The 18319-nt window shown below is 42.4% G+C and overlaps 1 protein-coding gene across 1 annotated transcript; it reads right to left on the bottom strand.

The window, feature by feature from the left end:
* Positions 1-129: 129 nt before the first annotated feature.
* rnft1 (ring finger protein, transmembrane 1) lies at positions 130-4883 on the bottom strand. The gene is made up of 9 exons (XM_084941420.1): positions 4700-4883; positions 3781-4229; positions 3623-3699; positions 3435-3535; positions 3153-3306; positions 2895-3053; positions 2726-2791; positions 2524-2625; positions 130-1028 (listed from the first exon to the last, which is right to left on the bottom strand). Exons 1-9 carry the CDS (start codon positions 4723-4725, stop codon positions 894-896), a joined length of 1269 nt encoding a protein of 422 aa, XP_084797546.1. The 5' UTR covers positions 4726-4883; the 3' UTR covers positions 130-893.
* Between the last annotated feature and the right edge of the window lie 13436 nt (positions 4884-18319).

Genomic DNA, 18319 nt, shown 5'->3' on the forward strand with positions numbered 1-18319 from the left:
TGCTGGTGCAACAGAGAACGTTTCAGCGTATCTCAGTGATAACGTCCAAGTTTTTTCCCATAAACTGGAAGCTGTTCACCAGGGAACCGTTCCCAGTTTGCTCCACAAATCAAGCCAAGAACGCTTAACTTAAATGTAGATCTTTAATCAGAGTTTATGGATCAGAGCGGATAAAAATAACAGTGAAATGATTTTTGTACATAAAATAGATGTTTCTCCCAGTCTTTGGTTTTTACAAAAACGGGGCAACGTCAGCCCTGTAAAAAAATAATTTGTGTAAATCAGTATCACAATCATCTGCAGTCCCCCAAAAAGCTGAAAGCAAGAAGTTTACTGTGTGCACATTAATGAGTAATTACACCTATGAGTTGTTCCAGAAGGTCAGCTCTGCAGCCTGATTTCAAACTGAATGATACAACTAAAGCAGATGCTTTTATTTGGCGCATTCGTTTAGATGAATCGGAATAGTTGCGATCACAAATTAGGTAACACTAGACAAGACGGGGATCAGGTGCTGTGTGGAAAATGCTGTGTGTAATTCTCTTATGCTCCTATATTCACAAAACATTTAAAAAAAACGTGGAAGTAATGAAATTTTCATTCTCGAGGAAAGTTTCAAAGACTAAAGGTGAAGAAAAGCAACACAAAGCGAAACGACTTAAATCGAGAAAATAATTTCTGTGAGAATAAGAAATTCTTTGCTGGAGATTTAACAAGAGAAGCCAGAAACGTGCCTATGGTTGTGTACCCTCACTGGCCCCGGCCAGCAAGGAGCCCAGCCTTTAACTGACTAATGAAACAGTGTGTACGACGTTATCTGTCAGTGGGGCTTGACAGCCATGAAAAGTCACATATTACATACAAAATAATACCAGTATCCCACACCTGAACCATTAATAAATCTGCAGGTGTGGAGACGTGGCTCCATCTCTCCACTTGTAGACCTTCTCTGTGATGACTGTGCGGCAGAGGGGGCAGCTCTTCTCCCGGTTGAACCACAGAGCGATGCATTCGTCACAGAATATGTGCTGCACAGCGGAGAAGTGAAAGCACATCAACACATTTTACACTCAAAAGTGCCTGAAAAGGGCTACTGAACTTCTTCAAGTTTGTTTTAGCTCCTTCGTCACTCTTTACACCAGCTTTGTCCTGATTGGCTGCCCCTTGCAGACATTTTCCAACAGCAGGTGGGGCGCACTTCTATGCTCAAGACTTCATAAATAGGCGGTTGTAGCTGTTGTAAAGTAAATAAATAAAGCCGATATGAAGGTACCCTAAATTTGCATTCCTCTAGACCAGGGGTAGGCAACTCCAGGCCTCGAGTGCCAGTGTCCTGCAGGGTTTAGAGCTCACTCTGGGTCAACACACCTGAATCACATGATTAGTTCATTACCAGACCTCTGGAGAACTTCATGACATGTTGAGAAGGAAATTTAGCCATTTGAATCAGCTGCGTTGGATCAAGGACACATCTAAAACCTGCAGGACACCGGCCCTCGAGGCCTGGAGTTGCCCACCCCTGGTCTAGAGGAAAATGCTCCCTTTCTTTTTTACCTCACTCGATGCTACTCTGGTGAGTTTATGCTCTCAGTCAGTCCCTTCAAATTTTATTGAATGATGAAAGTTTATTTTGTCAGGTGAAGATTAAAGTTAAACACTGAAACACCATGATGGATGCTCTTCACAGCAGTGAAATGGTGGAAATGGTTGCGTTTATCTTTTATATCAGGGGTGGGGAACTCCAGGCCTCGAGTGCCGGTGTCCTGCAGGTTTTAGACGTGTCCGTGATCCAACACAGCTGATTTAAATGGCTAAACGACCTCCTCAACATGTCTTGAAGTTCTCCAGAGGTCTGGTAATGAACTAATCATTTGATTCAGGTGTGTTGAGCCAGGGTGAGATCAAAACCTGCAGGACACAGTTCCCCACCCCTGGTTTATATACAGTCTATGTCACAGTCAGAGCTGTGTGCCTGATATAAAATCTAACAGGGAACATTTGTACACACTCTGACCTCACCATTTAAAAGTGTTTTACAGAAGCATCAAACACTGTAGCAGCAAATACAGGACTGTACTCAAGTCCTGAGCCACCCCTCATTACTTGATTTTCTATGAACAAGTAAACTTTTTATAGATTCAGCTAAAGAAATGGGAACAAATGTTTTGAGACAGGCTGCCAGCAACAAAGTCCCAACAGAAACCATTTCAGCTGGTTCACTGTCGGGGTGTCTGTCATGTGAAGACTTAACACTGATTCACTGGCCCTTGAGTTGGGTGCCTTCTTATGCTTGAATGAGAGTTCAGCCTTAAATTGCTTAATAAACAAAAGAAATTAAAAAAAAAAAAAGCATTCCTCTGAAAATGATCAGGTACAAGAACAGGACTGAAGATGAGTAAAAAGCAGCCAATGTCCAAAGAAAAGTCTGGCTCCTTTGGAGCAAATCATAAAGAAATAAGAGGGGACTCAACACTTTTGTGGCAGCGTACAGCAGGCCCTGGAAGTGTGCACGTGTCGTTTTACCTGACAGAGAAGTGCACGTGGCTCCCTGTACTCTCCCTGGCAGATGGGGCAGACATCTCCAGCCTCGTTACACTGACTCCTCGTGGCTGCTGTGCCTGTGCACTGAGAAATAACATGGAAACACACTTCAATACGGACACTTCAGCACAATCTGCATTTACCTTTAATTCACAATTTAAATATAAAGCTGTTTAACACTGACCTCGACTCGTAGGAACAGTCTCCCAGTTTTCATTAAAGACGTCCACTGACCATACAATCCTAAAAGCTAAAAGGGAGAGAAAACAAAAGTTTTCGATGTAATTGTCAACAGGAAACAGAACCCTTTTAGCATTTATACTACAAAAAATATATAAGCTGTAGGATCCCACCTTTAGTATGAGGTAGAGCAAAGCCAACAGGACCCCGAGTGTAAGTCCAGGGGTGCCTTCTGTCTCCTGGTAGGTGACTAGGTAGCGGAACCACAGTGGAACAGGCGCTATAGCCTGGTGGACTTGACCCAGCTCCTCACTCAACATGAGCCACCGGCCCTGGAGAAATAAACTTAAGCTACTGAACCAGCCCTGCCAACAGGGCTTTGGTTTTGTTCATTAAGTCAACAATGTCGAGAATAAATCCACAAATCAAACCTGAGTTCGATAGGACACCAGTGAAGAGGGCAGCAGCAAAATAAGGCACTTGATTCCCATGCAGAGGAACTTTATTACAAAGTTGGTGATGCCGACTGCCCAGAGTGTCTCCCAGAAACCCAGCGGCTCAATGGTTGGACTGAGCAGGATGAGGCTATGAGGAAGGGTGACAGTCGGGTTAAACGGCATAATGCTCTTCAACAAATCTGATCACACTCCACTTTTAGGTCGGACACTATATTTCTAGTGATACGTGAGGTGACACAATGGATCGTGCCTTACCAATGATAAAGTGTCTCTGTGAGAAAGGTGTAGTAAAGCAGTAAGGTGGAGGAGATCAGGAAGAGCAGCAGCCATATGCACTGCAGCTTTGAGTGACGATCCTGCACACAGACAACGTGTCGTATTAGGGACTTAATTAATATTCATAAACGCATCACAAATCAACAGTTTTTCAGCTGCTGACTCACCTGAAGAAAGACTTGAGTTTGAATGTTTTTATTCACATACAGAAAGGTTGTGAAGAGGCCAATCCCAACTGCTAAACCTGGTAAAGGAAGAGAGACACGATGACATGCGTTCTTGTGCTCACAGCTGTGGTGACACTGTTTTCTTCACTCCTGCTTACCCAGAGCATGTTGGATCACCAGCTTAGCGCACAGTATGACCAGGAAAGGAAGACTCTTTTGGAGCCAGCGGAAGAGACAGCGTAGCTCAGAAAGAGAGGCACTGGGTTCTCCAGAGTCCAGATCAGAGTCGGGCGGGTCAAGCTCGGGCTCTGAACTGGAAGGAGGCGCCCGATTATGTGCGTGTGAATGCGAGTGGCTGTGGGAGTTGATCCTGCATCTCCTGGATGACGCACCTCCACTGGACTCTCCGGGGCCACCGGTCATGGGTACTCGTACCTCACTGCTCTCAGGGCTGGAGGCAGCAGCACCACTGACAGGTGCCCTGGTGAAAAGCTCTGGTTGCAGAGTTAGGGATAAACCATTTCCCGCATGACCTCCCCGCTCAGTTGAATTAGGCTGCATTACAGTAGGAGACTCCCTCAGTTTCAGTACTCTTCTGGAATCAGTCCTAAGACACAAGAGCCTCGGTCAGAGTGTGTCCCGCTGCAGCTACGATCACGGCCATATTTACGTGTCAACTGACAGAGACAACCGACGTAAAGACGTTAATAAAGTGTTAAGAAGTAATGAATGGTTTAGCACTGTTTATGCTAAAACAGCAGAGACTCCTCTCTGACAGTATTGTGGTACTTTGGGGCACGAATGCGACTGGAGATCTGCTTTTTTAGGTTGGCTAAAGTTCACAAAAGTGAATTACTCTGACATTATTTCCACGTAACTCATTTCATTATACCAACGTAACTACCGTTAGGTAACCCCCCCCCAGACATTTTCAAGTAATAGTAATAAAAAAAGGTCCAAAGCAGCTTAGTGACAAAGACCGCTAACAGGTAGACTGAGCGTTTCCTACACACAGCTAGCCGTTAGCATTAGCAGCTAGCATGTTTTTTCTTAGGCCCCGTTTAAGCGTCAGCTCACCTGTCATTCTGTACCCGGAGTTTCATGGTAGGCTCTGGGTCTCCATGTAGAACAAAAGCCGACCCGCCAAACGAAACAAAAACAAAAAAAACAAAAATAAGATGTTAGCTTTTAGGCTAAGCCATAAGCTGCTTGTACAGACATGACGTTGTTTTTACGACTGCACACGTCACGACGTTTTTTTCTAGTTCAGGCGTTTTTTTTGTTTGTTTTTGTTTTGGTAAAATGACGCAACACCTCCACCTAGTGGGATATCCCAGAACTGCAGTCACATGACAGGCATAAAACCTTTAGAGAAAACACACATATGTGTCGTTATGTAGGCGGCTCAGTTTCCAGAGCAGGTTTTAGTTGCTCACAGAGATGGTGAATAAAACGTTTGCAGCTGAACCAGAGGATTTAGCCCCTGATGTGTCTTTGAGACACTGCATTCCTCTCAGCTCCAGTGTTGCTGCTGATTCTGCTGCTGTAGCCTTGGTATCTCTTCATTGGACATAATCGGATGTCTTTAAAAGCACTTTGCATTTTGTTATTAGAGCCTGAGTGGTTGCAGTACTCTTTTCCTGATCTCAGCTGCATCACTGCTCTGATCACGGATTTTTATCACAGTCACAAGTAGAAAGTCGACCAATATAGAGGTTTATCATTTCATCTTGGCTCATGATCTGGATTTCAGATCACAAAGCAGATTCCAAGCACAACATCCGAGGTCTCTCTCCGGAAGAATTCAATCCTAGGAACAGCTAAGATAATGTGCAGAACACTCCCAGAAAACTCCCAGGCATCTGGTAGTGTCCCCAAACTTGAAAAACACACATACCCCTCAGGGGGTGAGAGAGAGATTTTTATAGATATGCAGTAGAATGAAAAGCAATTTTTCCAGGATTATGGAGCAAATGCAAAAATGTGAGATGAGTGCAACACAAAAAGATTACACCAAACAATAAATAGACTGAACATAAACTGTGAATTGTATTTTATTCCCCCAAGAATGTCCCATACAGTTAGGTCCATATGTTTAGATACAATTTGTCTCTGTATGTCATTACAGTGGATTTTAAACAGTAAATATGTGACTAAAATGCAGGCATTAAACTTTAATTCAGTGAGTTTAACAAAAGTATTGCCTAAACTGTTTCAGAACCACTGTCATTTTTATACAGTATTTCATTTTCAGGGGCTGAAAGGTAATGGAACTATTGACTGACGAGTCGTTTCATGAGCAGATAAAAAAATCTGGAGTTGGACCTAGCTGTTCACTGCGGCTCTAAGTAAGAGAGATGACAAAATCAACAATCTGGTACATCCTTAAAAAGAATGAATGCACTGGCTATCTCAGGAACACCAAAACACCCGAAAGACCGTGTAGGAAAAAAGACACCTTCATGAAATACAGAAGGTTTGTGATCCACAGTCAAGAACAGCAAGGCCTGAGATTAGACTGTCAGCAAACAGCAATGTTGTAGAACCAGTTCTACAGCTGCCAGTAAAACCAGGTCACTGGTGTGGAGATACAGAAATTCTTTTAGTGCTGCCATATAACCTGCATCATTATAATTGCATTAATAACATTCTTTACAGCATTATTCCATTTAATAATATTTCTCACAGTATTGATATTGCATTAAAGTTGTTTATTGAAGATGTTCATTTAAGGATCCTTTTATTGTGTTAACTTATCCCATATGGAAAAGATATATAGAAATCTTATAAAGTTTGTATCTGTCTTGTGTGAAACTTGTATGAAAAGCAGATAAGAGTGAAAACAGATATAAGATCCCTTGAAAAATTATATAATGAAACTTGTATGTTTTGGATACTTACTAAAACAATGTATGAAAGTAATGAGAAAGTGGCCACTTTCATGAGTAAATCATATAAGTTTTTACTATTTCTTTTCCATATGGGATTACAGGTACGGCCAGGAGTATTTCATACACATTGCATATTTGTGCTTATCTCGAGTTGATGTTCGGTTCATTAAAGGTTTTAAGCGTCACTGGCGTGACTGTCCAGGTGATCCATGGTGTGGGAAACTAGAACATAGAAGGATGATTGCATACATGCTTACAATACATATAATACATATAATCTAGGAATAGGCCTGAGCAGAGGCCCAAATGTATTCAGCTTCTTGTTGCAACCTGTTGTGTTTTGTTCTACTTGGTAACAGATGACCGGAGTCGACAACCAGCCCTCAGAGACCCTGAAGGCTTGAAGTTATTGCCTTGTTTGGAAGGTGTTATAGAAATGAGAAGTTCTATGTCTGTTTATAGCCATCTAAGATGTACCATTTACTGTAACTGACGTCTTTAACCTATTTTTACGCCATGGGGGGGCGTGTACCTCACTGCTTTACGTTGAGTGATGATGGGATTGCTGATAGAAACAGCAGGATGAATTCTGAAGTGTACACTGTGTACGCTGCTCAGATAAATGCTGATTAGCCCTTTAAACCCTAACCCGTCACCAGTGACAGTTAGCATTTATAGCAAGGGTGGGCAACTCCAGGCCTCGAGGGCCGGTGTCCTGCAGGTTTTAGATCTCACCCTGGGTCAACACACCTGAATCAAATGATTAGTTCATTACCAGGCCTCTGGAGAACTTCAAGACATATTCAGGAGGTAATTTAGCCGTTTAAATCAGCTGTGTTGGATCAAGGACACATCTAAAACCCGCAGGACTGGCTCTTAAATCTTAACTCACGCATCAGTGCAGCCACAACATCTGGCTTCCTTTGCCACCTCTACCTTCATCTAATAGTCAAAATAAAATCACTTTGATCTATTCTCCTGTCCTTCTAGCTGTCTGCACCTGTTTGTAGTTCCTGTAACATATGAAGATGAACCCAGGTGCAGTGTAGAACTCATAAAGACACAGGGGGAAAAAAGTGTGCATGTAAATCAGTTTAATGTAAGATGCCCACTGTGAACAAGGCCAGCCTCTTTGTCTCGTTCTGCCCAGAGGTTCTCATCAACAAAAACAAGGATCTTCTATGCTCCGATATGTAACTGCCCAGTTGCAGTTATACGATATCTGTATGTAGCATATCCTGATACACAGTGTCTTTCAGATATTGGAAAGTACATTAATGAAAAAGGGGGATTTAGAAAGGAAGCACGTGAACTCAACAGTCGCTGTGTAACCTACCTGTAAATAGTATATGAGTCTTGGATAGTTATACCCAAGCCACATGTGACTTGAATGTGTGTGCATACGTGCATGCATGCACCAATACATGTCTGCATTTTTAACAGCTTTTCTGTAAGCTGGTTCATCAGAGCTCTACAGGGCTGTGCTGCGGCTGCACCAACAGCATGAAGACCTACAGCATGATAATACAGGATAGCTTCTGTATAGCTCAGTTTGTAGAGTGGTCGCCCCGTGATCGGAAGGTTGGGGGTTTGAATCCACCGAGCCGCTACCCTGAGGTACCCTTGAGCAAGGTACTGTCTCTACACACACACTGCTCCCTGGGTGCTGGATTGGTAGCTGCCCACTGCTTCACTGAGTGAATGGCTTAAATGCAGAGGACAAAATATGCCATATAAGGGCTTTGGAAATAAATAAATAAAAAACATGAACATGTGCTGAAACAGATTGTGATACTGTTAATAATGGTGTGTTTTTTTTATTTTTGGCTCAAATAAGTGTAATAGAACAGACACAAAGTTTCAAACTTTCAAAGTTTTATTTTCATATGGACAATACAGAAACACTTTTCCCTGTACAATGAAATTCTCGGTGTATGTGTACACAAAAGTCCACATTTTTCACCCCCGTTTCAAAATCCTCTGCATTTACACTTTGTGTAATCTGTTTGGGTTTTATTTTGCCAGGGTTTAAAGTTTTTGAACCTTTGGATCTCTAATTTGATATTCTAATGATGACTTTAATTCCTTGTGTCTCATCTGTTTGTCTGATGATATTCTTGTTTCTCTGTTACTTTGAAAGGTGGCTTTCTCTCATGTCCAGTGTCGGTTTTACTTCCTTCTCTGTGGTTATTGTGATCGTCTTCACCTGTGTGGGGCTCAGAAGGACACAAAGAAAAAATGTGTATGTAAATCAGTTTAGGCACAATGACCAATGGTTCTCATTAAGCTGATATTGATTGATATTTGACATAATGTGTTTTAAACAGAGCAACCAAATGCATACATCTGAAACTTGAACACTGAAATATTCATCAGGAAAGACCTGTTGTGGCAACCAAGACATCCACACTCGATCCCGGGGAAAATAAAGGCCCTGAAAAGAAATCATTTAACCAATTCAATTTTATTTGATTTTAAAGCACCGAAGCACAAAATCAGTCATCTCATGCTGCTTTGTGTTGTAAGATAAACCTGCCCTGCAATAACACAGAGAACACCCCAACAGTCAGATGACCTGCTTTGTGCAAGCACTTGGTGACAGTGGGAAGGAAAAACTCCTTTTCAGCAGGAAGAAACCTCCAGCAGAACCAGTCTCAGGGAGGGGCAGCAGCACCCGCGACCAGTTGGGGTGAGGGAAGGACGACACGACAAAAAACACACTGTGGAATTAAAAACAGCGTGGTGTGTCGGCACAGAGGAAGTGTGAAAAGGGTATTGTAGGATCTACCTTACAATATGAAGCGCCTGGAGGCGACTGTTGTTGTGATTTGGCGCTTTATAAATCAAATTGAATTGAATCGAAAGTGACTGAAACCCGCCCACTGAATGAACAATGGCTTATGAGGTCAGTTGTCATGACCTTTGACCCTGCATCCAGATGAACAGAATGAACTTTTTGGGAAGATCTGGTGTTGTAACCTTCAGGTAGGCACATTCACATTTGGACAATAAAAAAAAATCTATACTAAATATTCAAGTTACAATTGTACAGTGAATACTGACTAGTCTTGATTAGTAGCTTTAACTTGACCCTTCAAATAGCAAATGACAACTGAAAGCAGGCCTGACAAACAGGAAAGGTAAGTAAGTAAAATGTTATTTATATAGCACATTTCTAGATAAAAAGATCACAAAGTGCTTCAGAAAGTATAAAACAAAAACAGACAAAAGTTAACAAAATGCAATTCTAAAAATATGTGTTTTTAGTTGTTTTTTTAAAAGTCACCACTGAGTCCACAGATCTTAAGTTCTGAGGAAGAGAGTCCACAGTGGCAAAAGCTGTGTCTCCCTTGGTTTTCAGCCTTGTATACTGAATAACAAGTAGGCCCTGATCACATGACCTCAGGGACTTCCTAGGGACATAGGGCTGTAAAAGTTCAATGATGTACGCTGGTGCTTGTCCTTGAAGAGCTTTAAAGGTCAGCATCTTAAAATGGACTCTGAATTCAATGGGGAGCCAGTGCAGCTGTATAAGCAACGGTGTTACATGAGAGTACTTCGATGTTTTAGTCAGAAGCCTTGCTGCAGCATTTTGGACAATCTGCAGACGCTCCAGGGAGTTTTTGTATAGACATGTAAACAGTGAATTACAGTAGTTCAATCGTGATGAAATGAATGCATGAATAACAATCTCCAGTTCAGTATGAGATGCTGCAGGGCTCAATTTAGAGATGTTTCTTAAATGATAGAAGCAGGACCTTTGGTGATGTCCATGAGGTACCTACAAGTATTGACCTCAAAGGATTCTCAAGTATTAAAAAAGAAGCATTTTATTTCTGATTTCATTTGTCTGCTTTGAGCTCCTGAAAACAGAGGACCGTATAAACAGTTGGGTTTGTTGCTTGATTCAGGTTATAGTTTGTCACCAAACTGTGTTTCAGTTTCAGTAACATTCTTTCTTTTAATAACATCACAATTAGTAAATGTGATATCTGTTGTGGTAGCCAGCAGAATCCCTCCTTCAGCAAAATGTTGACAATTGTCCAAATATTTAGAGATTTCACCGTGCTAAAACAGATACTGTTAACCATGGTGTGTGTGTGTGTGTGTGTGTGCAGAAATGCTGGTTTGCAGTCAGCAGAGCCATCCTAAATATCATTACCTGTAGCCGTGCACGACTCATTTTGACTGTGCTGTTGCTAATAGTTTTGTTGTTTTGTGGCTTATGCAACAACTCTTTGTTGAAATTAAGGAATATGAGCTTAATCGCAAACAGTTGTGTAAAAATTATTTTGCCCTGGAAGGACATCAGAGACCTGATCTGAGCCCATTCTGCTGCGGTTTGAATAACCACTGTGTGGTTGGGATAACTGTGTGCCAGGTTTTATCAGCCTAACATCAGTGGCTATTCTCTCTGGTGCTCTGATGCTGGCTTGGAGCTGATCTCAGCCATTAAATTATAAAGCCCAGTTAAAAGTACTCCCAGGAAAGAACAGGAAAGAGGCAAAATGAAAGCAGAGAAGCAGAGCTTTTAGTGTCTGAAATGACTCAATTCCAAAAACACTGTATAGTAACCTTCTTATCATGCCACATCTGTCAAACTCCCCAATGTACATCTGGCTTTTGAGGGGAAATAATAGGTTGATAAAGCAATTCCCTTCCTACAGTGAGAGAACTTTAATATATATGCTGTTAATCTTGTTCTTCTGCCTGGTGCTTCGGGGCCACTGGGCAGCCATTAGTTTATTCACAGCTGTGGCCGCCCGCCTGCTTCTGTTCACCTGCAGCTTAAGGCAACAGATATGATCTACAGTTTGATGAATTAGGAAAACCAAAGCCAACGAGGAAAGTGCTGCTGAAGTTCTCATAGTGGATTTTATTGCACTTACATCCCTTCGGTTCCTTAGCCTGTGATTTCACTTCAGATATCAGGATTAAAGGCCAGGACCGTAAAAGTACAACACATGCACCTATTTCGATTGAGCAGTGATTCAAGGAGTGATCAGACACCTAAACAGCAGGAGGAACACGTTCTGCTTTTACTAGCATCAGCAAAGTCCTTGCATAAAGATCTACCATTAAATTTAGCAGCTGTCCTCTTCAAGGTTGGCTCCTCGTGAAGTGTTTATGTGTGTTTAGTTATTTAGCTAGTTAGCATATTGTATATTGCAAAGCTGGGAGAAGCTTTGTTGGAATCCTTGTTTGCTGTGACACAGAGGGTCATTTTGCTTCTTTATGCCCTAAATAAATAAAAAAATATAGCAAATATTATAATGGGTCAGAGAATAAAATTGCCTTTGGTGTAGCTGCTAGTAATTCAGAGTAATCTGAAAGGGGACATTAAGGACCAAGAAGATGCTGTGAGGGACTCCTGCTGGGTTAGGGCCTGATCGCTAATAATGTTTATAGATATTTGTGTTATGAAAATGCAGATCCTTTGTGCGTAAGGAATAGCAAACCTCCAGGTTCTGTTTGTTGTCTGGGTGCTATTGGCCCATTAGCATTTTGTTAGCTTCTTAACATGCCCCTGCATTCAAACAGTGATTGATGGACAGAATAAACTATCTGTTCTTCGTATTTCCTTAGCCCGAGGAAGTCATGCGTCTTCAGTAATGTGTGGTACAAATGTGTAAGCTTTTATATTTCTGTGTTAATGTGACCATAAACCTGAAGAGGAAGTAGTCTATGTAAAGATGAAGGTTACACTTGTACTCTATGAATATTTGTTAAAATAACCTTGATTCACTTGAGATTTAAAATCTCTCTTTTTTAATGGGTATTGGATAGTAAGTCTTACATTATAAAGCTGTTTGTTAATAACAACACTACATACTGAGCTGACGGAGGTTCCTGCACCTGAGCCCTGCACAGATAGCACCGCTTTTGACTCTTTTCCTGTTAAAGAGCTTTTGTCTCCTCTAAAGTCTGCCTTGGCGTTGCCTTGACACTGTACAAGCATGAAGTCAGCCATTGTGGTAAAAGGAGGTTAATGTAGTGCGGCTGTGAGAGCTGTTCCCCAGCTCTGTCGTGCTCTCTGTAATTGTGTTATTGCACTATGGAATTGTCAGCGGACTTGTACTGCCCCAGTCAAGACATCTGAGCCAAGTCTATGGAGGGAGGTTAACTTGACATATAAATTGCTATCTGCCAAGATGAATGGGGCTCGCCAGAGAGCAGATGAGGAGAGCAGTGACCTGACATTGCTTCTGACAGACTCCGTATATCCCCAGTCATCTTTCTCCCCTCTTTTCTCTGTACACGGTGCTGCTGCTGCTTCCTCTGATGTCTTACTGCAGCTGCCAGAGATTCTGTGGTAGTGCAGTCCTCCCATGCATGCTATTTATGCATGTGTGCATGCACAGCAGCATACCTGCACACCTTGAAGTGACTGTGGCTTTTATATTACGAAATAACAGTTTTTTCGCACAAGTCACATGCAAAACATTAAAATTAATGGAATCTGGTCAAACTAAATTTACTTTATTCAGTTTATACCAAGCATAATTTCCTTAATGATTAATTATTTTCAACAAATAAACCTTTAATTTTACATGTTTCTGTTTTTCATAATTATTGCTTCATTTTATGAGGGCAAAGGATCATTTTGTAGAGTGAAAAGCACCAAATATATTTACTGTGAGATATCTTGATGATATCTGTTCCCTTTAGCAAAGATGAGCTTAGTTATGACTCTGGTCGAGTTGTGTTATACTTGTTGCCTGCATGCATCAATAATATTGAACATTACTCCACTGTAATACTGAAAACATCGTGGAGTAATGGGCTGATTAATGGCTTGATGGTTAAATGCTGAGGTTGAGACTCACACTCCTGAATTTGTGGCATTTGGGACACAAAAATGTTGATTTTATTGTCTGTAAAGAAAAAAAGATCAATAAATAAATAATATATAAATAATACTTTGACAGTAAACATATAGCAACTTCCATCCAGCTGGGATATTATTATCAGGTTTTTAGGACTAAATGACAGCGGGATGCTATTATTATTATTATTATTATTATTATTATTATTATTATTATTATAATCATCGAGGAAGCTCTGCTAAAATCCTGTCATGTTGTTGTGGCCAACTGTTTCCCACCTGTTTGTTTTTTGGTGTTTTAAACGATTCTAAAGATAAAAATGTGGAGCTTAGAGGTGAATAGAGTTTACCCTTAAACTACTGGTAATTTCTTTTATAAAAAAAGTAGTTGCTACATGTATCCACACACCTTACATATACTACATTTTAATAAAACGTGACTGACCAAATTGTATTTACTACTTATTCTAGTAGGAGCTTGGGCGTCTGGACTTCTTTAAGTTGCTTGACGACGATTCATCTCATCCGAGAAGTTTCTTCAGTTCGAGGGTCTGAGTACTGAGTGGTGCATTCCTTTACCCAGAGATCTCCTAAAGAGTTGTAATCATTTACGTCCTTCCATGTAGACATAAAAGTGAATATTATATTAAATGCAGAGCATTCAAAGACACTGGAGGACAGACCTACCCTCCTACCTTACAACAGCTTCTGTTTGTTTCGTTACTGTTTTCTTTAATGTCCAGCAGGTGGCGCTGTATGATAAGTGATGAAAGGAAGCCTGGGCCCAGCGCTGATGTGTGACTGTTTTTGCAACACAATGCAAGACGAGGCAAAGACACACAGTAGATACTATGAGAGCATGTGTGTTTATGAATCCCATACATTTCTGACTGCTTGTTGAAACTCAACATTAACTACAGTAATGCCATTTGGTCAATATGAGCATGTGTCTGATGCAAGGACAGCAGATTCTTATTATGATGAGCTGTCTTGAACAAGCATCACAACACTTGGAGCGATTTACTGGTTTGCGGAGCACCTGGAGTGAGTCCTGTGCTCCCAGTACATCTCCAGCCCACGCTGGCAGCCACTAAGGTTAAAGAGTCATTCCACATTGACCTCTGCGTCACTGCTTCTTCAGAACATCCACCTGTCCTCCACCTCCTCCTCTTTAGGTCTGGTAGGCACTGGCACAGCTTTGTCCCTGTGCCCGTGGCACAGCTGCACACTTTCTGTTCTGTACCTCTTTCATCTTAATAGATGAGCTTCTGCCCAGCGACTACAGGAAAATAAAAAAATAAATAAAACACCCTTATCGGCCGCGACACGGCTCCTCAATTGTCAATCTGATCGATGTGTGCAGCTCGGATCTAGGCCACTGCATTAGTTGCAGAGGCTCCTGGCCGCTCGCCGCGGATGCACATCACTGCTCACATCTTGTTGCTGTTGTGTTGTAATTGTTTTGTTATTGCGGCTCAGACTGGCTATAGCACGCTGTCCATTTAAATGTTCGAATAGCACCAGACAGCCTAATGCTCACGACCTGGTACATTTCTTCAATGTCATCGTGGAACATCCGCCTACAAAGTATTTAGCTGTACTTATTGAAATGGTTTATTAAGCTTTCGTAAACACCCTGTCTAACATCTATCTAACATTTATCAGCTATTTATAAGCTGTCAGAGTTAAGAAAGTGACCTGAAGCAGGCATCACAATGAGCTCAACGCAGACTAAAGCTGCTGCAGTCCTTTAAGCGGCACCATGATGTTTTCTATCAATGGCATGTAATGTCTCAGCAGAGGTCCTCCTCCTCCTCCTTTCTCTGTTTTCTCGGGGGCAACAGCCTGAGCCGCCATGCCAATCCCAATAAATCCTCAGCTGAGAGTGGCGGCAGCAGCAGCAGCAGCAGCAGCAGCAGCAGCAGCAGCAGGCCTGCATTCTTCAGGAGCTAGCACTTCCCCTAATCTGCCCTGGAGTGTTGGAGCAACAGTTGGCCTGCCTGGCAGGGATAGAGGGAAAGGGATAGAAGAGGAGAGTGGAGGAGAGGAGGGGGCTCCCTGGTGACAAGAGCGTGATGTGTTTGTGAAAACACTGGGAATGTTGGAATTGGATATGTTCAGACTCTCCCCTAAGTGGGCCTGGAGAGATTCAGAGGCTTATTTTTGGCAGATGTGTTCATTTGCTGTCCTAAACACAGAGACAAACAGAGCGCATTAGCCTACCTGCCACACTTTCCTTTTTTTTCATGATGCGTGACACTTTGACCCCACGCTGGTGTGTGTTTGTGTTGGAGAAAGCAGAAGAAGGAAAGAGATGACGGGAAAAAAGGAGAGGCATTGGACTACAAAATGCCTTGCAGATGTGTGCAGCAATGGAGCCGCTTGTGTCAGCCAGGAGACTTTGTTGGCAACGGGAAGATCGTAACTCTGTGCCGTGAACGAGTTTGAAAGGTTTCGTATAAAACACGCAATTCGTGAAACGTATTTGCACGTCTTTAAGCGCATCCTTGCTGAGAAGGCGATCAACAGACTGATTGTGCGACAGACCTGGTCGATGCAAGGTTTGGATAGCTGACACAGCCCGTGCAGCCTTGATAGAGGAGAACAGGCCCCCGTGAATGAATTCCTCTCTGCTGGTCTCTAGTTTCAATTGATTGCTTTAATTTGGCCTATAATGAGTGGGAGGCCTCCCGTCTGCAATTAATGCATGAGTATATGTGTGTGAGTGTGTGAGTGTGTATACTTGTAGGTTGTGTTTAATTACTGCAGTGGATGGATGCTGTGTGGCCCAGCAGGATCCTGCAGGAATGGAAAGATCCACAACTGTGTTGGCATCCACTGACACCTCAGCCCACATTGCATCGGTGCCAGGTCTTAATGCCTTCCAGTCTGACGGAGGAAGCCAGGTTTTTTCATTAGTGCCACGAATCCCTGTGTTTGACCTTGTCAACTGAGCTCTGAAAAATCCAGGGACAAAGATTTTTCAGAGGAACTCAGGGATAAGGTGTGTGCTCACGAAAATTCTACATGACCGACTGAAAACAAGCAATTTTGGTTTAGCAGGCAACGATCGATAAAGAGTTTTTCCACAAGACTCGTTCACCCGTTCATTTATGGGTGAATGAAGTGCGTTAAATCTTGAAACTCAGGATTTAGTATCTGTGCTTGCCTGTGTTTGTCGTAATGCAAGCTTTTCTTTCCTATGGTTTGGTGGAGTGCACGTGAGTGCACGTGAGTGCATGTGAGTGCATGTGTTTCAGAAACTGTCGTCCGGGATCTAGAAAGAAACTAAGAGCGCCACCTCCCGCACTATGTTGTAAAAACGCCGTGGGTCTGTTTATGTGGACTTTTATTTTATTCCAGCTGTAGAGTCTGTGCTCTACATTTGCTCGTCTCTGTTTTACATCCAAGCGTCTCGTTCAGAGACATGCGAACAGACGCGTGCAGAGCAGAGGAGACAAATTTGAGGTGAAGACAAGTGTTCTTCAGAGTAAGACCTCTCAACGCCAAGTTTTATCATCCGTGTTTTTGAAATACAAGTCGGGAGGAAGCAGCATGTGGATCAACCTCAGCGTGTCATAGCCAATCACTGCATTTCACAGCAAGGGCTAATATTTGTGGCTGGGTTTGTTCTGTTGGCTCTGTACTGTACACAGCTTCTCTGGTTATAAATGAAAAGGAAGAGAAAGGACGATGAAATGGATCCCACACAACCCATTTAATACTTGCACTCTGCTACATTTTAACTGGAAATGTGCTTTGTAGGTCACAGTTTTTAATCTGAAAGCTCCGTTGAGTTTATTTTTATATTCGGATGGTTGTGTCATTGTCCCAATAATTAAGAACCTCTCTTTATGACACAACAGTGGGCACATGATAACATTATAGAGATTAAAGCAAAAACAAATAAACACCCTTGTCACCCTCCCTCTGCCTCTCATTTGTCTCCCCATCTCTGTGTTTATGTTTTAATACAATCATGCTTGCTCATCAGCAGAGGAGGCCAGACATCTCTTCTTTCTGGGCAACAGCAGTGGCGGCGGCTCCCCTGGGGCACAGCGGGGGCGGCGGTGGGCTTGGTTTGTTGTGTGCCGCCGCTGTCAGTCTGTAGTGAATGCAAATGAGACTGCTCCCTCTGATAAACTCTCTGTGTACTCCCAGATGCTAACTCGAACTCTCACTATCACCCTCTCCCTCCCCATTTCTTGTCCCGTCTATCTCAAGGTCCTCGGGCTGCGCACGGCGTCCTCCACCTTTGTTTAAATCACGATAACAAGATGCACTTAGCACTCAACTGTCACACACGCGCATCCAGTTCACGGTGGCTCTGTTACACTACAGGCATGCTGATTGCTAAAAGATCATTTTGAAAGTTTCTGGTTTTTGTTGCAGGTGACTCTTTAAAGCAGGGATCCCAGTATGCAGTGCACCTTTTGTTCTTATCACTATTGATTATTAGATACAAGGGGTGCTTCTGGTTCAAGGGCTGGAGGGTCCGCTTATAGATAACAGGAGTAAGACCATTACCACCACACCACGCCTCTTTACCTTCAACTGAGTCTTTGATTGGATCTGAATTTGAATTGAAATGCTCCGATTAGCTGAGAGAGAGAGTCTCAAGCACCAATATCCTGTCGTTGTATGTGGAAAACACATTCAGTTTATTTATGCTTCATTAATAACAGAGTGTAATTATTTGTCAAAATCTCCAGTAGGACTAACCTCAACCTCAGCTTAATTATGTTTGATTTGTTTCATGCTAATTTGAAGTATGAAGCAAACTTCTTAATGGTGTTTCGTGTTTGATTGTGCTCAAGCTCCTGATGGATGCCATTTGTTTTTTCCCCAAGTCATTAAGCAAATAATCTTCTGTTGATTGCCCCACGCTAATTACACTCGCCAATGCTGGAGGCTTCCGCGCAGTATTGAACAAAACAGCTGCACAGGTACGTCTGAAGAGGCTTTAGCTGAGCTGTCTGC

The sequence above is a fragment of the Perissodus microlepis genome, chromosome 10 (assembly GCF_051167445.1).
Source record: "Perissodus microlepis isolate ML-2025 ecotype Zambia chromosome 10, ASM5116744v1, whole genome shotgun sequence".
NCBI classification, from domain to species: domain Eukaryota; kingdom Metazoa; phylum Chordata; class Actinopteri; order Cichliformes; family Cichlidae; genus Perissodus; species Perissodus microlepis.